The 24,825-nt window shown below is 41.6% G+C and overlaps 1 protein-coding gene and 1 non-coding gene across 3 annotated transcripts in view; both read right to left on the bottom strand.

Annotated features, from left to right (window-relative positions):
- Nucleotides 1-24,526, bottom strand: part of thada (THADA armadillo repeat containing) — a 330,756-nt gene extending 306,230 nt beyond the window's left edge. For both annotated transcript variants that reach the window (XR_013499627.1, XM_078229694.1), the window contains exons 1-10: nucleotides 24,123-24,526; nucleotides 20,780-20,874; nucleotides 19,599-19,729; nucleotides 17,214-17,362; nucleotides 16,462-16,494; nucleotides 15,314-15,362; nucleotides 11,851-12,041; nucleotides 11,559-11,653; nucleotides 9,725-9,948; nucleotides 6,339-7,039 (exon numbers count right to left, since the gene is read on the bottom strand). Coding sequence is in view for 1 of the 2 variants with exons in the window: in XM_078229694.1 (XP_078085820.1) it covers nucleotides 6,339-7,039; nucleotides 9,725-9,948; nucleotides 11,559-11,653; nucleotides 11,851-12,041; nucleotides 15,314-15,362; nucleotides 16,462-16,494; nucleotides 17,214-17,362; nucleotides 19,599-19,729; nucleotides 20,780-20,874; nucleotides 24,123-24,198 (1,744 nt within the window). In the remaining variant the exon portion in view is untranslated. The remainder of the gene's footprint in view (nucleotides 1-6,338; nucleotides 7,040-9,724; nucleotides 9,949-11,558; nucleotides 11,654-11,850; nucleotides 12,042-15,313; nucleotides 15,363-16,461; nucleotides 16,495-17,213; nucleotides 17,363-19,598; nucleotides 19,730-20,779; nucleotides 20,875-24,122) is intronic.
- trnav-aac (transfer RNA valine (anticodon AAC)) lies at nucleotides 23,343-23,415 on the bottom strand. Its single transcript has one exon. It is a non-coding gene; the product is annotated as a tRNA-Val (tRNA).
- Nucleotides 24,527-24,825: the final 299 nt, after the last annotated feature.

The raw sequence follows: 24,825 nt of genomic DNA, 5'->3' as shown, positions 1-24,825 counted from the left end.
TGACATAGGTTTACAATGAATTTCAGCAAAGCCTTTTGACAAAAGTCCCACATGGGAGACCTCATTAAGAAAGCACGTGGAACACAGGATTATCTGATAAGGTGGATTCGTAATTGGTTTAGCGGTAGAAGACAGAGGGTGATGGCAGACAGCTGCTTCAGTGACTGGAAGCCAGTGACCAGTGGCGTACCACAGGGATGTGTGCTGGGCCCCCTATTGCTTGTCATTCATATAAACTGGCTGTAGAGATTTGCATTCTAATTAGTATTCACATCATTCATATAAATGACATAGACGACTATGTGGGGAGTAGGATCAGTAAGCTTGCTGATGACAAAGATTGGCCGGGTGGTTAACAGTGAGGTTCAGTGTCTTGGGTTACAGGAAGATACAGACAAGATAGTCAAATGGGCGCTAAGTGGCTAAGTGAGCAAAAGTACAATTTCTGATTTCTTACCTGCTTCCTGTCTCACCACATGCTGTGCCACTTTTAAATGTTGTCTAGCCAGTTCTCCTATTCTATTCAACCTTTCCCTAAAATTTGACACATAATGTAGTCACCAATTTCTCCTTAATCAATTTAAGTGGTCCCCTTACCTCATGACCAAAAACCAATTCAAATGGACTGTATTTGGTTGACACATTAGGTGCATCCCTAATTGCAAAGAGTACAAACGGAATTCTTTTATTCCAATCCTCTGGATAATCTTGACGATAAGCCCTCAACATGGTCTTTAAAGTTTGATGCCACCGCTCTAATGCTCCTTGTGGATTCAGGATGGTACATAATTGATTTAAACTGTTTTATTCCTAAGCTATCATAACCTCCTTGAATAACGGAGGTAAAATCTGATCCTTAATCTGATTGTATTTCTGTGGGTAGTTCATATCTCGTAAAAAATTGAAGTAACTCCTCTACAATCCTTTTAGCTGTAATATAATGGATGGCCTCTGGAAACCTAGTAGGCACATCCATTAGAGTCAATAGATATGGGTTCCCACTTTTTGTTTTAGGAAGAGGTCCTACACAATTAATTAAGGCCCTTGTAAAATGCTCCTCAAATGCTGGAATGGGTATTAAGGATGCTGGTTTTATCACCACTTGAGGTTTCCCTATGACTTGACATATGTGACATGACCAACAAAATTTAACCACATCTTTATGCACTGCAGGCCAATAAAAATGTTGTACTTTAGCTCGAGTTTTCCTTATTCCCAAATGACCTCCTACTGGTACCTCATGTGCTAATCACAATACCTCCTTTCTATACCCTACCAGCAATACCACTTGATAAACTTCTGCCCACTTTCATCCGCCTGAATATATAAAGGTCTCCATTTCCTCATTAAGACATCATTTTAAAGTAATAACATTCTGGTATACTCTCAGATTCCTCTTCTGCATATGCTTTCTGATACAACTGTTTTATTTCTATATCGTTCTGTTGTAACTCTACCAATTTTCTCGAACTAAAAATATCCACCTCATCCTCCACCTGTTCTTGTTCTTTTCCAACCATCTGATCAAAAATCGTTTCTGATAATTGAACTTCAATTTTCTTATCTTCACTCTTTCTCCTCTTATCTTAACCTGTGACTTTGTGACCTTGTTACTACACAATCAGGAAAAATCCCAGGATATGCGTCCTTCAATAACTTAGTTGTTTGATTCTCCTCTGGCTTTTCAACCACAATAGGCATCACTCCCACCAGTGATCCAGCTTTATCGCTACCCAAGATGAACTATATTCCCGGACAAGACAATTTTTTTATTATTCCTACTACCACTTCAACACTCTTCACTGGACTCTCCAGCCTCACTTTGTATAATGGAGCATTACTCTTCTCACCCTCAATTCCACGTATTACCACCTTTTCTGACAATACACCTTCCAAACTACATAACTCCTTATCTCTTACCATCAAAGATTGACTTGCTCCTGTATCTCTTTAAATTTTAACATCTTTACCTACTCCTCCTGGTGCAGGCGAGTAAACTTTACCCACACAAGATTCTTTAAAGAGATCTGGCACCTTCTTATCAATTAACTCCTGACCACGCTGTACATTCTTTTGCACCTCTTCTGCTTCAACTGGGCTTTCCTTTACCACTTTAACAAACCCCACTGGTTTATCCTGTCTTATCACGTCTGTCTTCCCAGTGCTATTCTCAAACCACCAACACTGTGATTTTGCATGGACTAGTTTATTACAGCGAAAACATCTGAGGCTTTTCATTTCTCTTCCACCCTCCTGTATTTCCTTTTTAACCTGAGGTACACTGTCTTTATTATCTCCCACAAGATTTCCTTAACCTTTACCACCTGAGGATTTCCCTTTTCCCCAGTTTCTATCTCTCACAGGCTGAAACTGATGTCGGAAACCAAACTTTGATTTATAAACTAATTCATAATCATCTGCCATTTCTGCTGCTCGCCTCGCAGTTTTACGCATTTGCACTTCTAATATTTCAAGTTCAAATTGTCTTTTCAGTTTCTGAAGTTCTAATTTTCTCTCTTTTTCTTCTTCTTCTGCTCAGGCTATCTTTTCCTTTTCTTTCTCCCTGATCTGTAATTCAAGCAGTCTCATTTCTTTTTCTTGTTGTAATTCAAACTGCTTTAATTCTTTTTCATGTTCAAGCTGTTTCATTTGTTATGGGTGGCACGGTGGCACAATGGTTAGCACTGCTGCCTCACAGCGCCAGGGACCTGGATTCGATTCCCGGTTTGGGTCACTGTCTGTGCGGAGTCTGCACGTTCTCCCCGTGTCTGCGTGGGTTTCCTCCGGGTGCTCAGGTTTCCTCCCACAGTCCAAGACGTGCTGGTTAAGTGCATTGGACATGCTAAGTTCTCCCTCAGTGTACCCGAACAGGCGCTGGAGTGTGGCGACTAGGGGATTTTCACATTATCTTCATTGCAGTGTTTATGTAAGCCGACTTGTGACACTAGTAAATAAACTTCAACTTTAAAAAAATTAAATAAACTTAAACTAAAGCTGTAATTGAATTCTCGCCATTCACAATGATTCTGACTGTGTTTCTGGCAATTTTAAATGCTAAGCTATCGCCACAATTAACTCCCCTTTATACTGCCAGGCAATGTCAACTGCAATGTTTTTGCCAATTCCAATAGCTTTATTTTAGTCCCCTTTTATAAACCACCTTGTGTGACCTTTTCCACCCCAAGAACTTCTTAGCCTCTGAAAGAACCATTATTCCACAAGGCACTCCCTATTTAAACCTGAATATAACACCTGAAAAGAAAACACCAAAATGCTCACCACTCACTGGGCCCGATTTTACCATTGCGTCACGCCCGTTTTCGGGCGCGAAAACATGGTAAAGTCGGGTGAGAGGCCATTAACGCGATATGCACCCAGATCCGTGCAGATTGCCACTTTACCGAAACCCAGGAATGGCGGCGATCTGATTCGTGCCCAAAACAGGCACAACGGCGATTTAAATGCATTTGCATGCATTTAAATTGAATTAATGAACTGCCCGCCCAACTTTATCAGCATTTCCCCTTTACCACCGCGTTTGCCAATCAGGAACCGCGCCGTAATGGACCTGCTAAGTGGGGGGTGGATAAGGGGGACAGCGATGTCTGTGGGTAGTGGGAGGCTGGATAAGGGGGACAGCGATGTGTATGGGTAGTGGGGGGGGGTGGATAAGGGGGACAGTGATGTGTGTGGGTAGTGGGAGGGGGTTGATAAGGGGGACAGTGATGTGTGTGGGTAGTGGGAGGGGGTTGATAAGGGGGACAGTGATGTGTGTGGGTAGTGGGGGGGTGGATAAGGGGGACAGTGATGTGTGTGGGTAGTGGGGGGCTGGATAAGGGGGACAGCGATGTGTATGGGTCGTGGGGGGGGGGGGTGGATAAGAGGGACAGTGATGTGTGTGTGCACCATCGCTCCCGCTTGTCGCTCTCGAGCCGCTTTCTCTGTTTTCTGCGGCCCGGGAGCGATCTGACACAGGCGTGATTTTTCAAATTTTTTTCTAACTGCGCACGCGCACTTCAGAGCTCCGATCATTTCAGCCGCGCTAAGCCTCGCCCACAGCGCGAATGGGACTGGAGATGTTTTTTTCATGCTGAGTGCGTATGGGGGCACCTGAAAGCAGGTTTCTAAGTCGGATCTGCATTACGCCCAGATTCAGCATTTAGAATGAAAATGGTAAAATCGGGCCCACTGTCTTTGAGTTCCATAATCGCAAATCAATCAAGACATATAGATTTTAATCCCGGATGAGCCCCCAGTTGTTATTGTTCAGGTCAGAAACTCCAAAGTGTTTTATGGAGACTGCCTAGATCATTCGTTTTGCATCTTGAATTTGGCTAGAATAAGCATGTTTCACTTCAGGTATGATTCAAATGATCCATTAGGGACCTTTTATCAAACAAAGTTTATTTAAGAATATAGTTAACGTGTATAGTAAGAAAATTAGCAAGAACTTTTATCAACTACAAACAAGAAACAAAACAACCACTATAACGTATAACCCTTGACAAATATATCTAATGTGTTCCAATCAAACCAATCCCACAGACAAAATACCCTTTTTTACTGGTTTAACATAGCAAAGACTTTTGGTCACGTGATGCTGGAATCGAGTCCTTTGGATGAAGTCTGCAGTTCTCTGGATAGACTCAGAACAGTTTAAAGTCAGAACAGCTTCCCAAAACACCAGGGACTCTAGGCAGCCACCAACAGCAGGTTCCCCCCTTCAGAAACACAAAACCTTGCTTTCAGCTAACCAGCAAAGTTTCCAAAACCAAAGGGAGAGAGAGATTTCTTTTCAGCTTGCTGACCCTTCTAAAACTCAACTCCAACTGCAGTCAAACAGAAAATGAAACCCTAAACGCACTGGAAAGAAAAAACTGTCCAAAAACGCATGACTGTCCTAACAACGCGGGATCAGAAAACAACCCAGAGTTAAAATAAACAGACCCCATTTAAGCTATTGAAGGAGTAATAAAAGGACATCTCCAGACAAGCCGGTGCCATAATGACATCAGTTAAGGCTGTGAGCGCTGCAGAGATCATGATTTTTTTAAAATCCTTTCTAAGAGCGGCACGGTGGCATAGTGGTTAGCACTGTTGCCTCACAGCGCCAGGGACTTGGGTTCAATTACAAACAAGAAACAAAACAACCACTATAACGTATGGGCGGCACGGTAGCACAGTGGTTAGCACTGCTGCTTCACAGCTCCAGGGGCCTGGGTTCGATTCCCGGCTTGGGTCACTGTCTGTGTGGAGTTTGCACATTCTCCTCGTGTCTGCATGGGTTTCCTCCGGGTGCTCCGGTTTCCTCCCACAGTCCAAAGATGTGCGGGTTAGGTTGATTGGCCATGCTAAAATTGCCCCTTAGTGTCCTGAGATGTGTAGGTTAGAGGGATTAGCGGGTAAATATGTAGGGATATGGGCATAGGGCCTGGGTGGGATTGTGGTCGGTGCAGACTCAATGGGCCGAATGGCCTCCTTCTGCACTGTAGGGTTTCTATGATTTCTATGATTTCAATTCCGGCCTCAGTCACTTTCTGTGTGGAGTTTGCACATTCTCCACGTGTCTGCGTGGCTTACTTCTAGGTGCTCCAGTTTCCTCCCACAGTTCAAAGATGGGCGTGTTAGGTGGATTGGCCATGCTAAATTGATCCTTAGTGTCAGGGGGGTTAGCAGGGTAAATATGTGGGGTTACAGGGATAGGGCCTGGGGGATTGTGGTTGGTGCAGTCTCGATGGGCCAAATGGCCTCCTTCTGTACTGGAGGGTTTGTATGATATGATCCTATGATAAAGGTACACCAATGTTACAACTGTACAATCTGCAAATTTTTCATTTACAAATTATTTAACTTTTTACTTTAACAGTGAAGTAAGTGACCAGGGACATAGATTTTTGGTGATTTGTAGAAAGATTAGAAGGGAGATGAGGAAAGATCCTTTAACCCAGAGGATTGTGAGGTCTGGAACTCACTGCCTAAAGGGTAGTCCAGGCCAAAAGCCTCTGGTTATGCATTTCAGGTGCTGTAACCTGCATGATTATGGACCAAATGTTGGAAAATGGAATTAGGCTGGATGGCTCGCTTTTTGGCTGCTGCAGACACAATGGGCCAAATGGCCTTTTCCTGTGCTGTAAACTTTTGATGCTTCTATGAGGTTATTCCCCATCTCAATCATTCAGATTTTGGCACAACAGTAAATATAAGAAGGAAAGCATGCAGATTAGTGCTTTAGAATTTAAAAACTCCACCAGTTAATCTGCAGGATAATAGACAACAAACATTCATAAATCATTCAACCAGGTCAAATCCCATTGCTATTGTTCCTCTTTCCTACTCACCAATGTTGCTGGGTTTGTCAGAAGACTGAAGCTCTTTGATCATACAAGTCAGGCTGTCAGGATTGCACTTCAATAGTCTGGGGAGATGGTATTCAATAAGGTATGTTGTTCGGCTGGGTTTTTCCTCACACAGTATCGTGAGAAATGAAGAAATCCAAGTTTCATGCCATAGTTTCATCCAATTACCAGACTGGGACGAAGACATCAACTGATTTTTATGACTCACAAACATTTTTTCCAATAGGTCACTTGCATATGTTGCTAGAGATTGTTCAAGCATTACCCCTAGAACTTGTTTCGGAACAGTATCATCCACAGTTAGTATATATTCAGTGCCCAAATGTTCCACTAAACAACCTAGTGAGATGTATTTTCCTTTGATGTGCCATTCCAGACTCAAGAAGCTGTGTGTCATATTTAAGAAGAAAGGATCTGTCATTCCACAGAAACCATCAATGGTCTTCTGGTGAATTTTTAAAATGTTTTTAAAAATAGTTTTAGTCTGATGTCTCACGCCATCCAAAGGATGCTCCCAATGTGTCCATATGTATTCCAGCAGCTTTTGAATGGCTTCAGAGTTTCCATTTAGAGAATTTTTCAGATATTGAGAGCATGAGTCCGAATGTAGGGCATCGAGTGCAGATATTGTCCAAAGACTTAGATTTCTGGAAACCGACATTGCCATACTGGATTCCTTTAAGCTGAAACAAGAACAAAGTAGAAGCACAACCTTCACAGTACTGAAATACTATGCAGCACAGTCCATATACTATACGCAATTCATCAGACGAAATCTTAACACCCAGGAGATTTGTTGAAACAAGCAGAAAGCCAATAAATCTGCAACTGAGGGGCCCATTTTCCTATCCTTAATACCCAGGGTGTGCTAGTTCATGGACTGACAAGAGTGATGAGAACCAGAATGCTGGGTGTCCACCTCTATTGCATACAACATACATCTCTGATGTGCCACTGAAAAAGCTTCTGCTTGAAATAATAAGAGATTCCTATATCTTTTTCCAGTCTTTATACCAAGTCCATGTCACTTTGAAACAAAACCTGTTTATAACAGGCTTCCAGATCTAAAGCAATGCATTGGTCAGTTCTGGACAGCTTTGCTTTTCTTTCTCCCTCTTGCCTCCTTATGAGCCTTTATATTGACAATTTTTGTCCCTGGCACACTTGTTGGCAGTAAAAGATTTTCTAAAGGAGCTTCTCATCTCGGGTGCTTGGCTTAAAAAAAGGAGCACCGCCGAGCAGATGTCAGAGAGGTCAGGCTGCATGTATGTTCATACAATAGCAACCATTCGTTTGTAGGTAATATCACATCTATCTAGCAATGACAGGAATGGTGTTTATATGGTCCTGACTTGCAGAAACCAAGTATAATGCATACCATCTGACAAAAAGCTATGTATTTCTGACATGGATTTATAGCAATGGCACAACCAGTGCTGTATGTATTAGCTAAAAACCTATCTCTATCTTGTTCCAAACATACAGATATTGGGGATGGAGTTGTGCAGAGGTACATGGAGACCCTCTTTGCAAATATCTCAAACAGCACCGGCTTAACTTCAACAGTTATCAAATAGGAGTTGTGCACAGGAGTGCTTCGTCACTGACATTCCGACACAAACCTGAGTTCATATTCTTTTCAATTCTTCCCTCACTTCTTAATCCCTTGGCCCTTCAAACTAGGCAAAAGCTGCTAATGATTAAGATTAGCCTTTCTTAAAATGTCTTTTTTTTGTCTCCCTCAGTTGCATTCCCCTTTGCTAGACACTCCCTCCACGGGAAAATTTACTTGTGTGCATCTGTAGTTGAATTGATAAATAATTACGTAAGTAGGCTTACCAAGCAAATCTGAATACTCAGTCTGGCAGGGATAAACCCATTTTAAAACATTTAGACCTCACTATCACCATTACATAACAATCAGCTCCAAGATGTCTACCAAAACAAGGCAAAACTAAACTGTAAAGTCTGGTGTCCTTGCACATCAATTTACATTTTACACCCTCGAAATAGAGGGCAATAGCTTATGCATTTCATAGTCATGATTCTGCTGTTTGTTTTCCTTGCAAAAAGCTCACATTTTTGAAAAATAGATCAAACTGATGTATTTTTCCAGAGCTGCACTTGCAAAATTAAGTTGAGGTACATCCCAATTTTCTCCTCCTTGATTGGGATAGGAGGAAGAATAAAGAATAATAATAAAAAGCCAATTATTTGGACCAGGGCTTGATACTGAAATAAATATAGAAATCAAAATATTGACTCGAACTTTGATTGAATTCAAATCATAATTCTGACTGATTTTTAAAATTTGACATTCATTAGAGATTCAGTCTCATCAATCTCAGCTGGGTCTTCAGAAGAAAAAGAGGAGAAATTGCAAATGGCACAAAACATTTCTCAGGTAGGACTCCTGGTGCATTAACCAAGGACGAGTTCGGTGCAGAATTTGGTTACCTTGAATTAATAGGGTTTGTGCAGGCAAGTGGAGAAAGACAACAAAATAAATGGCCTCCATAGGATTAAACTTAAAATCACAATAAATGACCCAGTGAGACCTAAAATGGATCATTTTGTATGAACCAACTATAAATTCAAAATAAATGTTCGAAGGCTTTAAATTAGACCATAGATTTGTTGAAGTTCATACTCTGGAGAAATTATGGAACATTGGCCTTCAAAAATATATTCAAAACATGTATATTTAGAAATAGCATTTTAGCTTATTTTAAAATAAGTAGGAGGACAATGCATTAAATTTGAAGTGGAAAAATAGCAAGTACTTCAAAGAACTATTCATGGAATGTGAGCATCTAGTTTGGCCAGCATTTATTGCCATCCCTAATTGCCTTGGAGGCGGTGGTGACAAGCTGCCTTCTTGAACTGCTGCACTCTATGCAAAGACAGCTAGTGGAATTAATTAATTGTGATATTGCCATCACATTGGCACTGCTTTGTATTAGCCTAATACAATTTCTAGTAACTTTAACCTCGGACAGATGAAAGCCTGTCATCACAAAAATGTAACCTGCTTCAGCAAGTGCATCTACAGCAATGTGGCTTTTAATACAACAAAATTCCTCTTAGCATGCTATTTTAAAGCATCAAATAAGATTTCACTATTGACAACAACTTGTACTTATATCATCTCTAACTCAGTAAAACATCACAAGATGTTTCACAGGAGTGTCATGCAAAATTTGACATCAAACTAGAATGATATTAGTGCAGAATAGCAGTTTGATCAAAGAGGAAGGTCTTAAGGAGTGATGGGCAAATATTTTCTTTAAAAAAGGAGCCCTGCAAATCCAACAACACACCTGGATAGTGCTTGACTTTAGAACACAACTGATCTACCCGTTGCTTACCGTGTGTTAAGTGACAGGAGAACAGTCAATATATCTAATAGTAAATGTTCACCACTATCTCTCATTCTTCCACTTCTCCAGTCCAACATTGCCAGAGACCCTTGGCTTAGGAAAAGAACTGCACCATCAGGAGGTACAGCATTATAAAGTTTCCTGCAGCTCTGAATTAGCCATTCTGGTACATTATGAGCTCTTTGTGTGGAGTTAAAAAGCAGATCATGAACCTTCAAAAGAGAAAAGATGTGAACCAATTAAGATATAAAAATCAACTATTTAAAAAAAATTGGATCAATCTTGTTCAAGTAGGGCATCTCACAACATAGGCTGTTAGCTAAACTCTGTCCTCCACCCAACATCTTTTGTGATGTAACTTGCTGGAAATGCAAGCTGATATTGGCGTGGAGATGAGAATGAGCCATTTAGGACAATGGTGAGACCAACAGTGTATTTGCACAAAAAGGCTGGATCTCCATTCATGCTGAAAGTTCTAAAATATTTTAGCGACCAACTCTCCCCCTGAGGGCAGGTAGCCAACAGTACACCCAGTTAAAAGGTTAGAGCCAGGTAGGGATCAGGCTGCTCAAGTTTTTATTTTTAACACCTCTACCCCCTTCCCGACCTACTCTGGGGATTAAAATCACCACAACAATTTCAGGCAACAGAAGACCTTCAGTCCATCTCGCCTACTTATCCACAGTATTCCCTTGTATTTTTAATCATGCTGAATCCCATATATTGTTTCAAATAGAATGCTCTGGTACAATGAAGCTCCTTAAATAGGATTTGATTCCAAGTTAATATGTAAAGTTATTCAGTTACTGCAAGGTATTATTAAGCTCAGCCGATGATAAAGGTTTAGGGACAGAAATTTCCCGACCCAGTGGTGGCAGGTTTGGCGGTAATTGAGGGGACCCACATCAGGACAGCTGCTTGACGCACTCCTCCAGCAGGGAAATTTCCCAGAGCACGTAGTAATGTGGGTCAGCTGCCCGCATCACAAAGGAAGGCAGCTAAATTACCTACTTAAAGCCATAATTAGGGTCAATTTTCCAACCTTATCAACATCAAAATACATCCCAGCATCCCAACAATCCAAATGGAGGTATTTCCCCTCTACTTCCCTCTGTTAAATAATTAAATACCTGCCTCATCAGTGCATACCTCTCCAGGAGAGAAAGAGGCTCTGCAGCTCCTAGCTCTGCCACTGGGTCAGCAATATTATAGGCCACCATTCCAATAGCATAGAGGTAGCCAGTTCGGAGGTCACAGCCAGGGAAATAATTTCTCTGGGTTAACTGTATAAATTACAGTTTAAGTGTATACAGTTGGAGGCCCTCAGATAATTAGTTGTGCATATTTGAATCCAATCTGTCTGAATTTTTCCAAATTGTCATCAGAAATGTATTTTTGGGTTTCATACATCGCGGCCACGGTTCTCCCATTCCGCTGCACTAATGTTTTAGCACAGCGGGCCGGGAGATTCTCGTGTTGGCCGATTTGTGGGATTCGCGCTCTGCTTGCATCTCCCAGCGCTGGATTTCCAGCGGTGTCCGCTCTGCGCCGGAAATCAGTGGGGAGGTGCAAGGATTATTTACATGATCATTTTAATATCATTTAAATCCTATCAGCGGGCCTGGGGCTGAAGTCTCCTTAATACTTAACTGGCGATGATATTCCGAGTCTATAGCAATGTTTCATTTTCAATATAGGAAAAAACTTAATCATGTCATATCCTTTTCAGAACAACATGGTAAGATCAATGATCATCTTCCAGAGCTTCAGGTCAAACAGACAAAAATGAACTTCAATCTTTCCAAAGGGAACTCCCACTCACCAACTTTGGCAACAGTTCATCACAGTCCACAATAGTCTTGATAAACAGAAGTGCAGCCATCCCTGCTGTACTCTGGACAGTCTGTAAGAAATCTCCTGAATGGTAGAAAAGATTGACATTCTGAGAAACTGAAAGGAAAGGAAGGGAAGGGACATGGCACGGCCAAAAATATGCAACTAGCCTTTTACATCTGTAGTAAATTATCTTTTAACGAGGGGAAAAAAAGCATTTGTTGGCAATTGAACTATAAGGAGAGAATGTTTCGTCCAACAGTAATTTCCCAAAAGCTTACCATCTAGGAGTATTTCAATAAAGCATGTCAGTAGCCCACACATAGCTTCCCAGAGAGATGACTCAGCATTTTTGCTGAAAACGTCATGTATTTTCTGTTGAACCTTTTGAACAAGGATCATTACAGCTTTCAAGGCTACCAGTGAATCATGCATCAGCTTGTTTTGCAGGATGTGTTGTCCGCCAAGCTTCCTAAAGCAAAATTAAAGATCAGTCAGCTTCAGTACCAAAGATACAGCTTAAACAATGATGATTTTTGGCAAAATAAATATCTAATATAATAGTGAGTCTGCAAAAGTTTTATGAATCAAAAAGTGAAAGATGCTAAATTTCTAGACAATGCTTCACTGTGTTTTAGATCAAAGGTTACTGTGGTAGAAGGAAGGAAAGCTCATCTTAAATGACCACAAACTTGGGTAACTTCAGGGCCCACACCCTCCCAGTCGGCCCCAATCCCTCAGGCTTTGCCCCCTGGGCACTGCCAGTGTGCCAAGCGAGCAGTGCCAGACTGGCAATGCCAGGCAGGCACAATCCAAGGGGCACCCCTATGCCCCTGACTTCCCGGAGGAGCCTCAACAACCTCCAGTCCTACCAGCAAAGCCATCATGACAGGTCCCCGTTGATGGAGACCATACGTGACCCTCGCTGGTGAGGACCTTCACCGATGAGGCCACTAAGGCAAGTGAGCCCGGACGATTGCATCCCGGGCTCATTTGTAATATTTAAATTTGTATTTAACTAGATTTAAATATTGAGTATAACCTTGCACCCATGCTGGATATCCAATGCCGGTAAGCTCGAGAGAGAAAGAGGCAAGAAATTGGGCATGGACCCGATTTTTCACACCCTCCTGCCCCCATCAGCCAGCGGGACAAGAAGCTAAGATTGTCCCTGAAGAGTTTCTCCTGAGGTTCTTTCCAATGGAAATACACAATGGGGGGAATTTTACCGTGTTGAGTCTAAGTGCCGAATCCGGGCGTCAAATAGATCCGCGCCTGGAATCCTCTTTCCAGCGCGCCCATACGCGTTTTGCCGGCTCCGGTCCGATTCGCACTGTGGGCGGAGCTTAGCGCTGGCGGACCGATCAGAGCTCTGAACTGCGCACACGCAGTTCGAAAAATATTTGACACTGCGCGCCCGGGCGCGAAAGAAAAAAAAAGCAGAAAGCGGAGAGAGCGGCTCTCTGGTGATCATCCTCTGATTGGCCGGGGTGGGGGGGGGGGGGGGGCTGGTGTGACGTATCATCCTCTGGGGGGAGTGGGAGAAGGGGAGGGGTGACGTATCATCCTCTGAGGGGGGGGGGGTTCCGCTGTCAGTCTGCGGCCGATCCCTCCTCCCCACGGGAGGAACGATTCCCTCCGCCGGAGTGGCCACATACTTCAAACACCAAGACTGTCATCATTCACCTCAGCGTTCCACTGGTCAACTGAGTGAACTTAAACAAGCAGTGGGAATTATCAATGTAAAGCTGCTTCAGCAATGCAAAAAAAAACACCATCCTCGCCGGGGTACCAAGAGACAACTCAGATCCAAATGAATAACTCAAGATTATTTATCCTTCTATTTACTCCTTCGGGACGAACATGGCTCATATCACCAATCTACTTAGTCTTTGGCATTTACCCTGGTCGTTTCATTCTGCATCAGTGCCCTGAACAGATGGTGCAAAGAAAGTGTGGCACTGTTGTGTTCCGCTGAGGTGAATGATGACAGTCTTGGTGTTTGAAGTATGCAGCCACTCCGGCGGAGGGAATCGTTCCTCCGGTGGGGAAGAGTGATCGGCCGCAGACTGGCGACTGGCAGCGGAAACCCCCCCCCCTCAAGAGGATGATACGTCACCCCCCCCCCCCCCCCCCCAAGAGGACGAAACGTCACATCCCCCCCTTCTCCCACCCCCCCCCAAGAGGATGAAACGTCACACCCCCCTCTTGTGAATGGTTTTTAGACTGTTAAGACATAAGGTTTGCATCACTTAAAGAGAGAGAGATTCCTTATTGCTCTCTTCAGCAGTATTTTTTACTCTTCCGATGACTTTTCCTCTCAAACTCTGACTTGGATAAAACAGTTCTTAACAAAAACTGTTGTATTTGTATTTTCCAAAGGGATCAATTTCCATGCTGGAGGTAGTCATTACTGGAGAACAAGTAGTCACATTTTAATGCTTCATCTCAGAAACGTTTGACTCATTTTTATTTCATCCCGCACAGGGGAGCTCTAAGTGTCTGTTAGGTGTATATTCTGGTGAGCCAACAGTTCCCAATTGTCTTGACAGAATTACAGTTGATTAAAGTCCAGGACTTTGCATTTTTAATACCTTCCTTTCAATACTCCATTTTGAAGTAAACCCTGACAGCCCCGCCCCAGGTGTGAAATTCCATGCACTATGTCAGGGCAGGTCTGCACTGCAATCCATACAGAAAAGTGGTCAACTTACAATACCAGATATCAAGTGCTTTATGGTAGCTTTCTTTGGTCAGTATTTTCTTGTATTAAAAAAAAGTCTTCTTTAAACAGTTCAATGTTTTTGGTTAGCTGGTGAAGTTAAACATAGATCTCACTCAGTCACAATTCCCTGTCTTTGTGACAAATCCATTTGAGATTTGACCTTAAGTATGATTAGTGCAACAAATGGCAATGTTTTTGACATGTGAAAAGCACACAGTTACTCAAAGCTCTTATAATAACCACAATGGCATAGTAACATTGCACAAGAAAACAGAATTGTTTGAGCTACAAGCAGAACTCCTGGTGCTTGGACATCCATCCAGCTTGTAGAATCGGGTGGACTCATTGAGCAGCAATGGCAACATTGAAACAATTAAATGTGTAACATTGTTCCTGATAGAATGAACTGTAATCAATTATTGGCTTTGGGATTTTCTCAATAATGGAAGCTCTAAATAAAATGAATATTCAGCCCACCTGAGGTCATGAAAATACAGCATTGTTTACTACTCGAGCCAAATGCTTACATGTGCCATCAGTGCAAGCAAAACGATAATACCGCTAAGCAATGGCCTAGTGGTATTTTCATTAGACTATTAATCCAGAAACTCAGCTGATGCTCTGCGGACCTGGGTTCGAATCCCGCCATGGCAGGTGGTGGAATTTGAATTCAATAAAAAATATCTGGAATTAAGAATCTACTGATGACCATGAAACCATTGTCGATTGTCGGAAAAACCCATCTGGTTCACTAATGTCCTGTAGGGAAGGAAATCTGCCGTCCTTACCCGGTCTGGTCTACATGTGACTCCAGAGCCACAGCAATGTGGTTGATTCTCAACTGCCCTCCAAGGGCAACTAGGGATGGGCAATAAATGCTGAGCCCAGCCAGTGACGCCCATGTCCCATGAATGAATAAAAAAAATTTACAATCCTCAAATAACTTTGCTTAATTAACATAATTTGAAGTCTCAATACATTTGCAACCCTGAACAAAGTTAAATTTTAGAAATACTCACTTATTTTGCAGCTTAAAATCCACTAATGTGGTATGCAGAAACTGAAGAACTACAAAGTAAAATGAAATAAAGTTACAAAAGCAATTTTACAAATTACCTCAGTTAGTTTCACCTTAATCTGCAACCAGTCACATTTCTGGACTTTGTGACCATTTTTTTCACAGAATGAATTTGAATATAAGTAGACTAATGCTAATTCTAATACTGTTTCTTTAAATAATGAATAATGCATATTCCTAAGTTAATTTTTTTAAAGGCTGCCAGGTTAAAGATAGTTAAACATGGTTATTTCTCCCAGACCTTATACAACAAATAATGCATTAAGATTCAGGAAGGAATTTATTACTAGCGTTTGAAAGCCCATTGATCAGTCTGTGAGACAGACATTGTTTTTAACAAGATAGAGGGGCTTTTAAGAACAAAACACAGGCACCAAGGAGGGAGAGTCAGGTTTTTGAAGATGGTCGCTGCAAATGGCATAAGGTTGCAAAAGACCAAGCCAATAGACAGTGCGTCTTCCTTGCTACCAGAATTGTGTGTTCTTTATTTGGTTTAATTGTGGAGATACAAGTGGAATTGTTTGAAGAAAGCAACTGATTATATCTATTATTCTATACATTTCACCTTACTGTGAAATTAAGCAGTTTCCAATTCAATCAAAATTTGCCTTTGCTAGCAGTACTCTTTCAGAGAGATTGAAGAACCAAGGACACAAAAGACACGGATATCCAATTCAGATTACAAGTAGCTATTGCACAAGTAGAAATACGATAGTGTGAGTCAATTTCCATAAAACAACAATTCTCACACTGCTTCAATAAACAATTAATGTCACTGAAATCTCTAAGCTATTAAAACACAAATTTGTTACAAAATCAATTTTTTCCCCCCCCAAAAGTAAAGCATTTCAATTTGTCTTAATCAACTGTACATTAGTGCTCACAAACATCAGAGTTAGCTAATTGAACCAACAGCAAACTTGTTTAAATTAATCAGTTTGAGATTGAAGACAAGACTCATACTATAATGCACATGGAGAGTCAAGACTAAGTGCAGTCCTCAAGGAAAGTGGGATGATTGCAACAAAATTAAATGGAAATGTATAAGACATAATTTTCAAATCAAAAATACAAAACACAACAACCTACCCTCCAGATAAAGATACTGCATGCACTTTTCACCTGTGAAGGCAGAAAACCAAATTGGAGTGGTTACTTTATTGAACATGTACCACAATTAGAAATAAAAAATGTCAAATCTTGTCATGCAATTTCCCGTTTGTTCTTGTCCAAAAGCTCAGGTCAGTCTTTTACTTCTCTGAAACCTGCAGATTTTTACAATATAAACCCTGACAAAATCTAACTACTTTATGATAGAAGAAATAAGAAAAAAAATTTCCATTGGTTGGGAAGTGATTTGGAATGATTAATTTTAAATTATCACAGACAGAATAAGGAGTGGGGAAAGTCATCCACACAGCACGCTGCTTTATCACCGAGTATTAAGAGTCAGAGATAATTACATTTCTGAGTAAAACTGGATAAATATTTGATTCAAGAAAAGATCCAGAATATAAAGATAAATGTAGAACAGTAGGAGTTGTTTTGAAATGCTTCAAGCAAAGAACCAATACAAACATGATGGACTACTTAATGCATGGAAGTTAGCAGGAGGCTAAGGGCCGAATACTCCGACCTCGCCCACAGCTGGGATTCTCTGGTGCCGCCACAGCGAATGCTCACTGGCAGCAGGGTGAGAATGGGCAGAGAATTCCAGCCTACGCACAAGTGCATACCAAACAAAGAACACAAGATGTAGAAGGAGCTTCAACTTTTAACAAGGTCATTAACAAAGTCCTGAAAATAAAATGTTTCAAGCTCATATACTTGATCAATCTTACCCACGCTAAAATTCTCCATACATGCTGCAATGGAATCAATCACCTTCCTAACATGGGATTTATCCACTGTCAACAGTTCTTCCCTCAAGCAATTGATGAGACAGCTAATCACTTCTTCCTTGAGCTTTTCAGGAATGCCACTCAGTGCACTGCAAAAGAACATTAGTGTTGAGTTTTAGTTAAGCCTTTGTGTGAAAATATTAAAAATAAGTCTTGGTGTGGGTGTTTTTCATTTTTAAATATTAAATGCAGCACGAAGCCTACTTTATGTGGAAGCCACTGCACAAGATACAACTCAAGAGGTTTCACAAACATTGCCATTGCACAAGGGATTTCCATGAAATTATTTGTATCGTTTTAACTAGACAACAATGTACATTATATTAGATGTATCAAATAGAAACCATAAATTAAAATTAAGTTGGGCGCAATAATGATGAAATTACATTACTTACTGATGGAAGAAATATTAGCATACTCTAGGTTCAAGGTGGAAATATAATTTAAGTAGAACTTTCCAAACCACACATAATATAACCCCTGACAATCTTCCACTAAAACGTAATTCAAAGTCACATGAACAATGAAAATTTCTGACAAACTAGACATGGTTGGAAAAGTAAGCATTAAGTTAACACTCATTCCTGAAGACAACGCAAATATGACAATGATTCCAACTTCAGAATATACATTTGCTCAATACATTGGTATCAGTTACCCCCCATAGGTGAACTGAAAGCAATACATTTAATGGAAGTAACTCCTATATCTTCTTGCACATGGGCCCAGAGACATAACACTAGCATATTCGTATGATCTAGACTAGATATGCTTATTGGTCGTATATATGTTGCGACTCAAGTTGGACACTATTTTACAGTAAAGTGAACATTCGAAATGGCAGTCATGATGGGATACACCATTACATAACTGATAGCAGTGGTGAAGGAAGAAACCAGAGCCAATCTTAACTTGGTATTGGTTTATTCAGAGTGAATCATTACAGGTATATTCCTCCTAGCTTGACTCACTTCTGTGTCATTAAGTGACTTTTTATACATGCTCAAATGGCTATCCAATGAATGCCCTCAACCACGTACATGCTTATTCTCAATTAATACAATTAACATATAGTCAAATAGTACAATGTATATATGCATAATTATGCAAAATAACATGCCACGCTTCCCCATGTCAGTAAGCTGACTTCAAAAATATGTTTTCCAACTTTTCTCCAGCATTTGATTTTGAGCCTGGCAAAAATCTCCAGAATTCTTGTTTTAAAACCTTGCTTCCAACTTCAAAAAGCCTATCTGCCAGTTTCTTTATCTTTTGATCTCCCATTGTTTGCCCACAGACAGCAATCAAATAACTTTTTAACACAATCGCACAAATTATTTTTTTCTTAATTACAAGGCAAAGTGATCAATTACATACATAATAAAAACAGAAAATTCTGAAATGCTCAAGTTCAGGCAGCGTTAGTAGAGTGAGAAACAGAGATAACGGATGGGGTCTTACTTCCTGCTCACGCCATGCTTCCGCTATAGGGAAATCAGAGAATTTGGTGACCAGCCAAATCTCTGTTCACTACGGCGGGATGGGGAAAATCCCGCCGGCATGAATGGTGGTAAGATTCCGTCCAACATTTCAGATCAACAACCTTTCATCAGAACAGAAACATCTGAAGTAAGAATATTAACCTGAAATATTAACTCCTATTTCTCTCTCCACAGATGCTGCCTGACCCACTGAGTTTTTCCAGCATTTTCTGTTTTTATTTCAGATTTCCAGAATGGATAGTATTTTACTTCTGTATCAGTGGTGAACTGTTTAGACTCTATGGCAAACAACTTCCATTTAGCATATTAACCAACTTCCATCCAAATATTTAGAAAAATAATACTTTTGATACTGAAACAAACCATTGTACTAAACTTCTACTTTCATCATGCCAAAGTGCTCCACAGGAGCATAATAAGATAAAAATTGACACTGAGCCATTTAAGGTGGCCAAAAGCTTGATCGAAGAGCTGGGTTTCAGGCCTTAAAGATAGCGGGAGATGTAGGAAGATGAAGAGGTGATTACCAAAAAAAGAAATAATGACAAACTCAATTTAAGGATGTGAGAAAAACAGTTCGTATATGAATTCTAGGGGGTCTTAGGAATAAAATGAAAGACATGGGTGCCTTGCAGGAGAACGAGGCTGTAATACCAGAGGCATCAATGGGACTTTGTTCTAAGAAATTACTTCATAGGATTAGAAAGATGTAAAAATCCTGATTTCCTCCCATGGTTCATATCACACCAGACTGTGTATTTATTGACTAAGCAGATCTAAACAGAATCATTTTGCTGGTAAACACACTGAAAACAGGAGGTACCTTGCTATTGCTCTTTTCAAGGGGCTTCTGGATTCCAGATTCCAATAAATTCTAACCAATATATCTAAACAAATGTCAATCTGTGAATCATTTACAGAGTCTTCCCCAAGTTTCCGTAACAAAGAGCCAATCTGAAATTCAAAGAAGAAACATACAAAATGATTATTTGTGGAAATTATAGTTGTTTTACAAAAATAATAACTGAAGCTTCAACAGTACAATAAAAGCCACTGACAGGTGCATTGAAATCAAATTTGGCTCAGTTTCACTTAACGAGTAAATGAAATGCCAAGGAAATCTTTCCAGATTTTTAAATTGGAAGAGGCATAACGTCACCAAAACCAAAGTGCTGAATGGCACATAACTTGCAAATCCCAGAGAAATAAACCATTCAAGCTAACTTACATCTGCCATCATCCCAATTAGTTTTTCTCGCTGCTTTTCCACATAATGGAAATGATTATGGCATTTTTAAAAATCCTCACGCAAGAAGAGGATTTACAGTTAGGAATAAAGGAAAAGTTATTCTTAATAGTATGGTAGAAATGAGACATGGTGAGGGAGAATAAAGACTTAGCATATCTCAGTAGTGTAAATAATTGTATTGGAAGTAATGGAAATACTGGATGGCATCTAAGGGGTATTTGATCATCCTCAGTCCGTGAAATCGGAACCCATGAATGAATGTCCAACAACCATTAGTAATTGGATGTCAGTTGAGAACTTCTAAGGTAATGCCGACAGAAACTCCTGATGCACACATCCTCACTGTGCATTCCAAAAATGATTGAAGACCTTGAACTCAGAAATCCTAGAAACAGTCATAAAATCTTTTACAAGTAGCACCTTGGTGATCTTGTGACTTGAGATTTCAGTTTGTTACAAGCCATTCATTTAATCCAAGATTCCTGAGCTAAATTTGCAATGGTTGATTTGCATTTACATGATCATTATTTAACAGTGTTGCAATTGGAATACTGGCTTTGATTTAAGAAAGGCCATTAACATTTTTTTTAAAAAAAGCAACTGCTTAAAATAGTCACAGAAAAGGCTGAAAGGAGTTAACATTACTTTCCGCAAACATAAAAGATATCTTTCGTATTATCACTATAATTGTCCGTTACCGTTGCTCCTAAAGTGGTTGCAATGAAGGCTGAATGAAGGAGCAATTAAGACTGTACCTTCTTCAATAACCGTAGTTGTTGTATTCCATCAGTGAGCTCGGCACATTCCAGCAGAAGAATCGCAAGACCATTCTCCTCACCAGTTGTTACACCTAAGGGGAAAAAGGGAACAATCATTTTTTTTCAATATAATGGGGTGGGGTGGGGGTGGGGGGGAGCAGGGTTAAATGTATTTTACATGTTTACTTGCTGTTCAGCATTTTGTTAATACTGTGCATTATTCAAAATGATCTATTGTAGTCAGGGATACACAATACAACAAAGTCCATAAGATTATTTGCAGAGATAAGTCTTAAAACACAAAAGTTTTTCCAATTACTTTTTATGTGCAACTTCTTCAAGGAGTTCACTATGTCATAAAATCCAGCAGCAAAGCTCAGGTAATTTGTAGTGACCTGAAACATACCTGAAGCAATATCATGATCATCTGCAAAGGATAAAAATTATAATGCCATTTCAACTATTATCAACATTTTGTGTCCAAGCCTCACAAGACTTGACATATGATTTAACCAGAACAGCCAGGGCACTGTCAGGTTGCCTTGTTTTCAGCATGTTGCCCTTTGGAAGTGGCATTGAACTACTTGTTTGTTTTAATGTTTCAGGTGCATTTGGAATGACAAAACAATATTAACAAGTTCTGAAGGGAGGAATGTTGGACAAAAATTCCAATCATTACCAACACAAATTAATGAGTCATTCATCTGTTTTTTTTTAAATCTTGTCACACATAAGACAGCTGCCACAACTGCCTACGTAACGGCAACTGCAGTTTAAAATAATTTACTATTGTAAGGCACGTTATAAATGTAAGCAATTCTCAAACTGTTTGTAATAATATTTATAAAATCAAGGAATGGTTACAGCAGAAGAGGCCATCTCAGCTCATTATGTCCATGCAGGCTCTCTGCAAGAGCAAGGCTGGTTCCATCTCCTGTCCTTTCCAAGTAGTGCTGCATTTTTTTTAAACTTTCAGATAATTATCCAATTCCTTTTTGCAATGTAATCTAGATTCTAACAACAAGTAGCATAAAAACGTTTTTCCTCGTGCTGGTTTTGGTTCTTTTGCCATTCATCTTAAATCGATACCCTCTAATTCTTGACTTTCCGCCAATTGGAAGAGTTTCTCCCAATCTACTCTGTCCAGGCCCATCATGATTTTGAACCCCTCTATCAATTCTTTACAACCTTTTATTGTCCAAGGAGGGCCGCTATTCACAGAACTGAAGTCCCTCATCCTTGGAACCATTCTCACAAATCTTCAACTGCACCCTTTTGATGGCCTTCACATTCCTCAAATACAATGACTAGGATTGGACAAGATACTCCAGTTGAGGCCAAACCAGTCTTCTACACTTGTGCTTCATACCAGTATAATAAAAGCAAAATATTGTAGATCCAAAATAAAAACAGAATGTGCTAGAATAAATCTGGCAGCATCTGTGGAGAGAGTAACAGAGTTAACATTTCAAGTCCAATGTGACTCATCTCTGCTGAGTTTTTCCAGCGTTTTTTTTAATGATTTATATACCAGTGTCTGATTACATCATTTGAACCCCAAGTGTCACAGATTCAGGATACGATGCATTTTATTCCACTTAACACATTTGCAGGAAAGTTCTACATCAGGCTGTCCTAATTTGGTCAGGCTGGTAGCCCTGGTGTACCAGTACATGAGGAGGGTACCAGTACAGCACAGTAAGAAGTCTCACAACACCAGGTTAAAGTCCAACAGGTTTATTTGGTAGCACAAGCCACAAGCTTTCAGAGCACTTTAACCTGGTGTTATGAGACTTCTTACTGTGCTTATCCCAGTCCAATGCGGGCATCTCCACATCATGGCTACCAGTACAGGCCAGCACAGTGGCAGTGGTTAGCACTGCTGCTTCACATCAGGCGGCCTTCACGACACACGACAGCACAGAGTCGCTGAGCAGAAACTGATAGCCAAGTTCCGCACACATGAGGACGGCCTAAACCGGGATGTTGGATTGATGCCACATTATCAGTAACCCCCACAGCTTGCCCCCTGGACTTGCAGAATCTCACTAGCTGTTCTGTCTGGAGACAATACACATCTCTTTAACCTGTGTTTAATGCTCCCTCCACCCACATTGTCTGTACCTTTAAGACCTGGCTGGCTGTAGGGATTCACATTCTAATTCATAGAAATCATAGAAATCATAGAAACCCTACAGTGCAGAAGGAGGCCATTCGGCCCATCGAGTCTGCACCGACCACAATCCCACCCAGGCCCTACCCCCACATATTTACCCGCTAATCCCTCTAACCTACACATCCCAGGACTCTAAGGGGCAATTTTTAACCTGGCCAATCAACCTAACCCGCACATCTTTGGACTGTGGGAGGAAACCGGAGCACCCGGAGGAAACCCACGCAGACACGAGGAGAATGTGCAAACTCCACACAGACAGTGACCCGAGCCGGGAATCGAACCCGGGACCCTGGAGCTGTGAAGCAGCAGTGCTAACCACTGTGCTACCGTGCCGCCCTAAATTCAATCAGTTTTCCCTTACGCGACATGAGGAAGCTCAATGAGTGCTTCTGCCTGGTTTCGAACCAGGGACCTTTCGCGTGTTAGGCGAATGTGATAACCACTACACTACAGAAACAGCATTCTGTAACTTGATTTTCTGTAACTTGATTTTGTGTCTCTATGCACTGTTTGAGAGCACATTTCCACTCCATCTGACGAAGGAGCAGTGCTCCGAAAGCTTATGGTATTGGCTACCAAATAAACCTGTTGGACTTTAACCTGGTGTTGTGAGACTTCTTACTGGCTTCACAGCGCCAGGGACCCGGGTTCGATTCCCGGCTTGGGTCACTCTCAGTGCCGAGTCTGCACATTCTCCCCCATGTCTGCATAGGTGCAGGCAGGTGCTCTGATTTCCTCCCACAAGTCTGAAAGACTGGCTGGTTAGGTGCATTGGCCACGCTAAATTCTCCCTCAGAGTACCCGAACAGGCACCAGAGTGTGGCGACTGGGGGATTTTCATAGTAACTTCATTACAGTGTTAATGTAAGCCTACACGTGACACCTAATAAATAAAATAAACTTTATTTCACTTAAGATTTCTTGGAGGTCGGCTTGGTTTGAAAAGTGCTGCTGTTTCGTCAGTGGACGGATCCTAAATCAGGACGCCAACATCTGCTGGTCTCCAAGGCAGGGACCAAAAGGTTTTTATTAATCTGTATGTATGTTGCACTGGGTTCCCTATGCGGCCTACCAAGGAACAGCTTGCTTCTCCAGCCACACTGAAGAAAGCTGGTGTTTGTCACCCAGCAGTTACTGCTGCAGCAAGGCACGTGTTTTACTCACATCGCAACCTCGCAAGCTGATGTTCAGCGAGCACAACTCGACCGACGTCGGTGTCTTTCTTCTTCTTCTGAACCATCTTCGTCCCCCGAATTATCTTTTTAAAAAAAGCGCCGGTAAAGAAGGCGAGCGGAGTTGGCAGTCAATCCGGGCTGTCACCCGTACCAACGTGGCCACTTGCTGGGGAGGGGAGGGAGCTGGCCCACTCTATGGGTTTAAGAACTAGAAGCAATATTGTAGGAGAGCGCTTTCATTGCAAAGAACCCGTCCTCCATCCGCTGCCACAATATGAAGCCTCCACAGTGGCAGCGATGATGGGGGAGGGGAGAAACGTCGAATCGGCGGCCCTTCACGTCCAAACGTCGAATCGGCCCCGCCCCCCCCCCCCTTTCGTCCCTTCTCTGGCCCGCGGTCCCGCCTCCACTCGGCGCCTATTGGCTAGAAAGTACGTCGGGCAGCCGGTTTCCCGCTCAGCGATTGGCGGGGGCGCACGTCAATCGGCGGCTCGGGCTCCTTCCTCCAGGTGGCCGCGCTCGAGCGCTGACAGCGCGCGAGTGTGGGAAAAGTTCTGGGCGGTTGGCCGGGTGCGCGAGGTTGCCTGGTGATGGAGAGAGAGAGAGAGACAGGGAGAGCGCGAGCGGCCAGTCAGCCAGCCAAGGGGGCAGGACAAGGCTTGCAGCTTCCCTCACCCGCTTCGTCCCGCAAG

The sequence above is a fragment of the Mustelus asterias genome, chromosome 15 (assembly GCF_964213995.1).
Source record: "Mustelus asterias chromosome 15, sMusAst1.hap1.1, whole genome shotgun sequence".
Taxonomy (NCBI): Eukaryota; Metazoa; Chordata; class Chondrichthyes; order Carcharhiniformes; family Triakidae; genus Mustelus; species Mustelus asterias.
The sequence above is the reverse complement of the archived record's forward strand: the minus strand, read 5'-3'. Positions and strand labels throughout refer to the sequence as shown.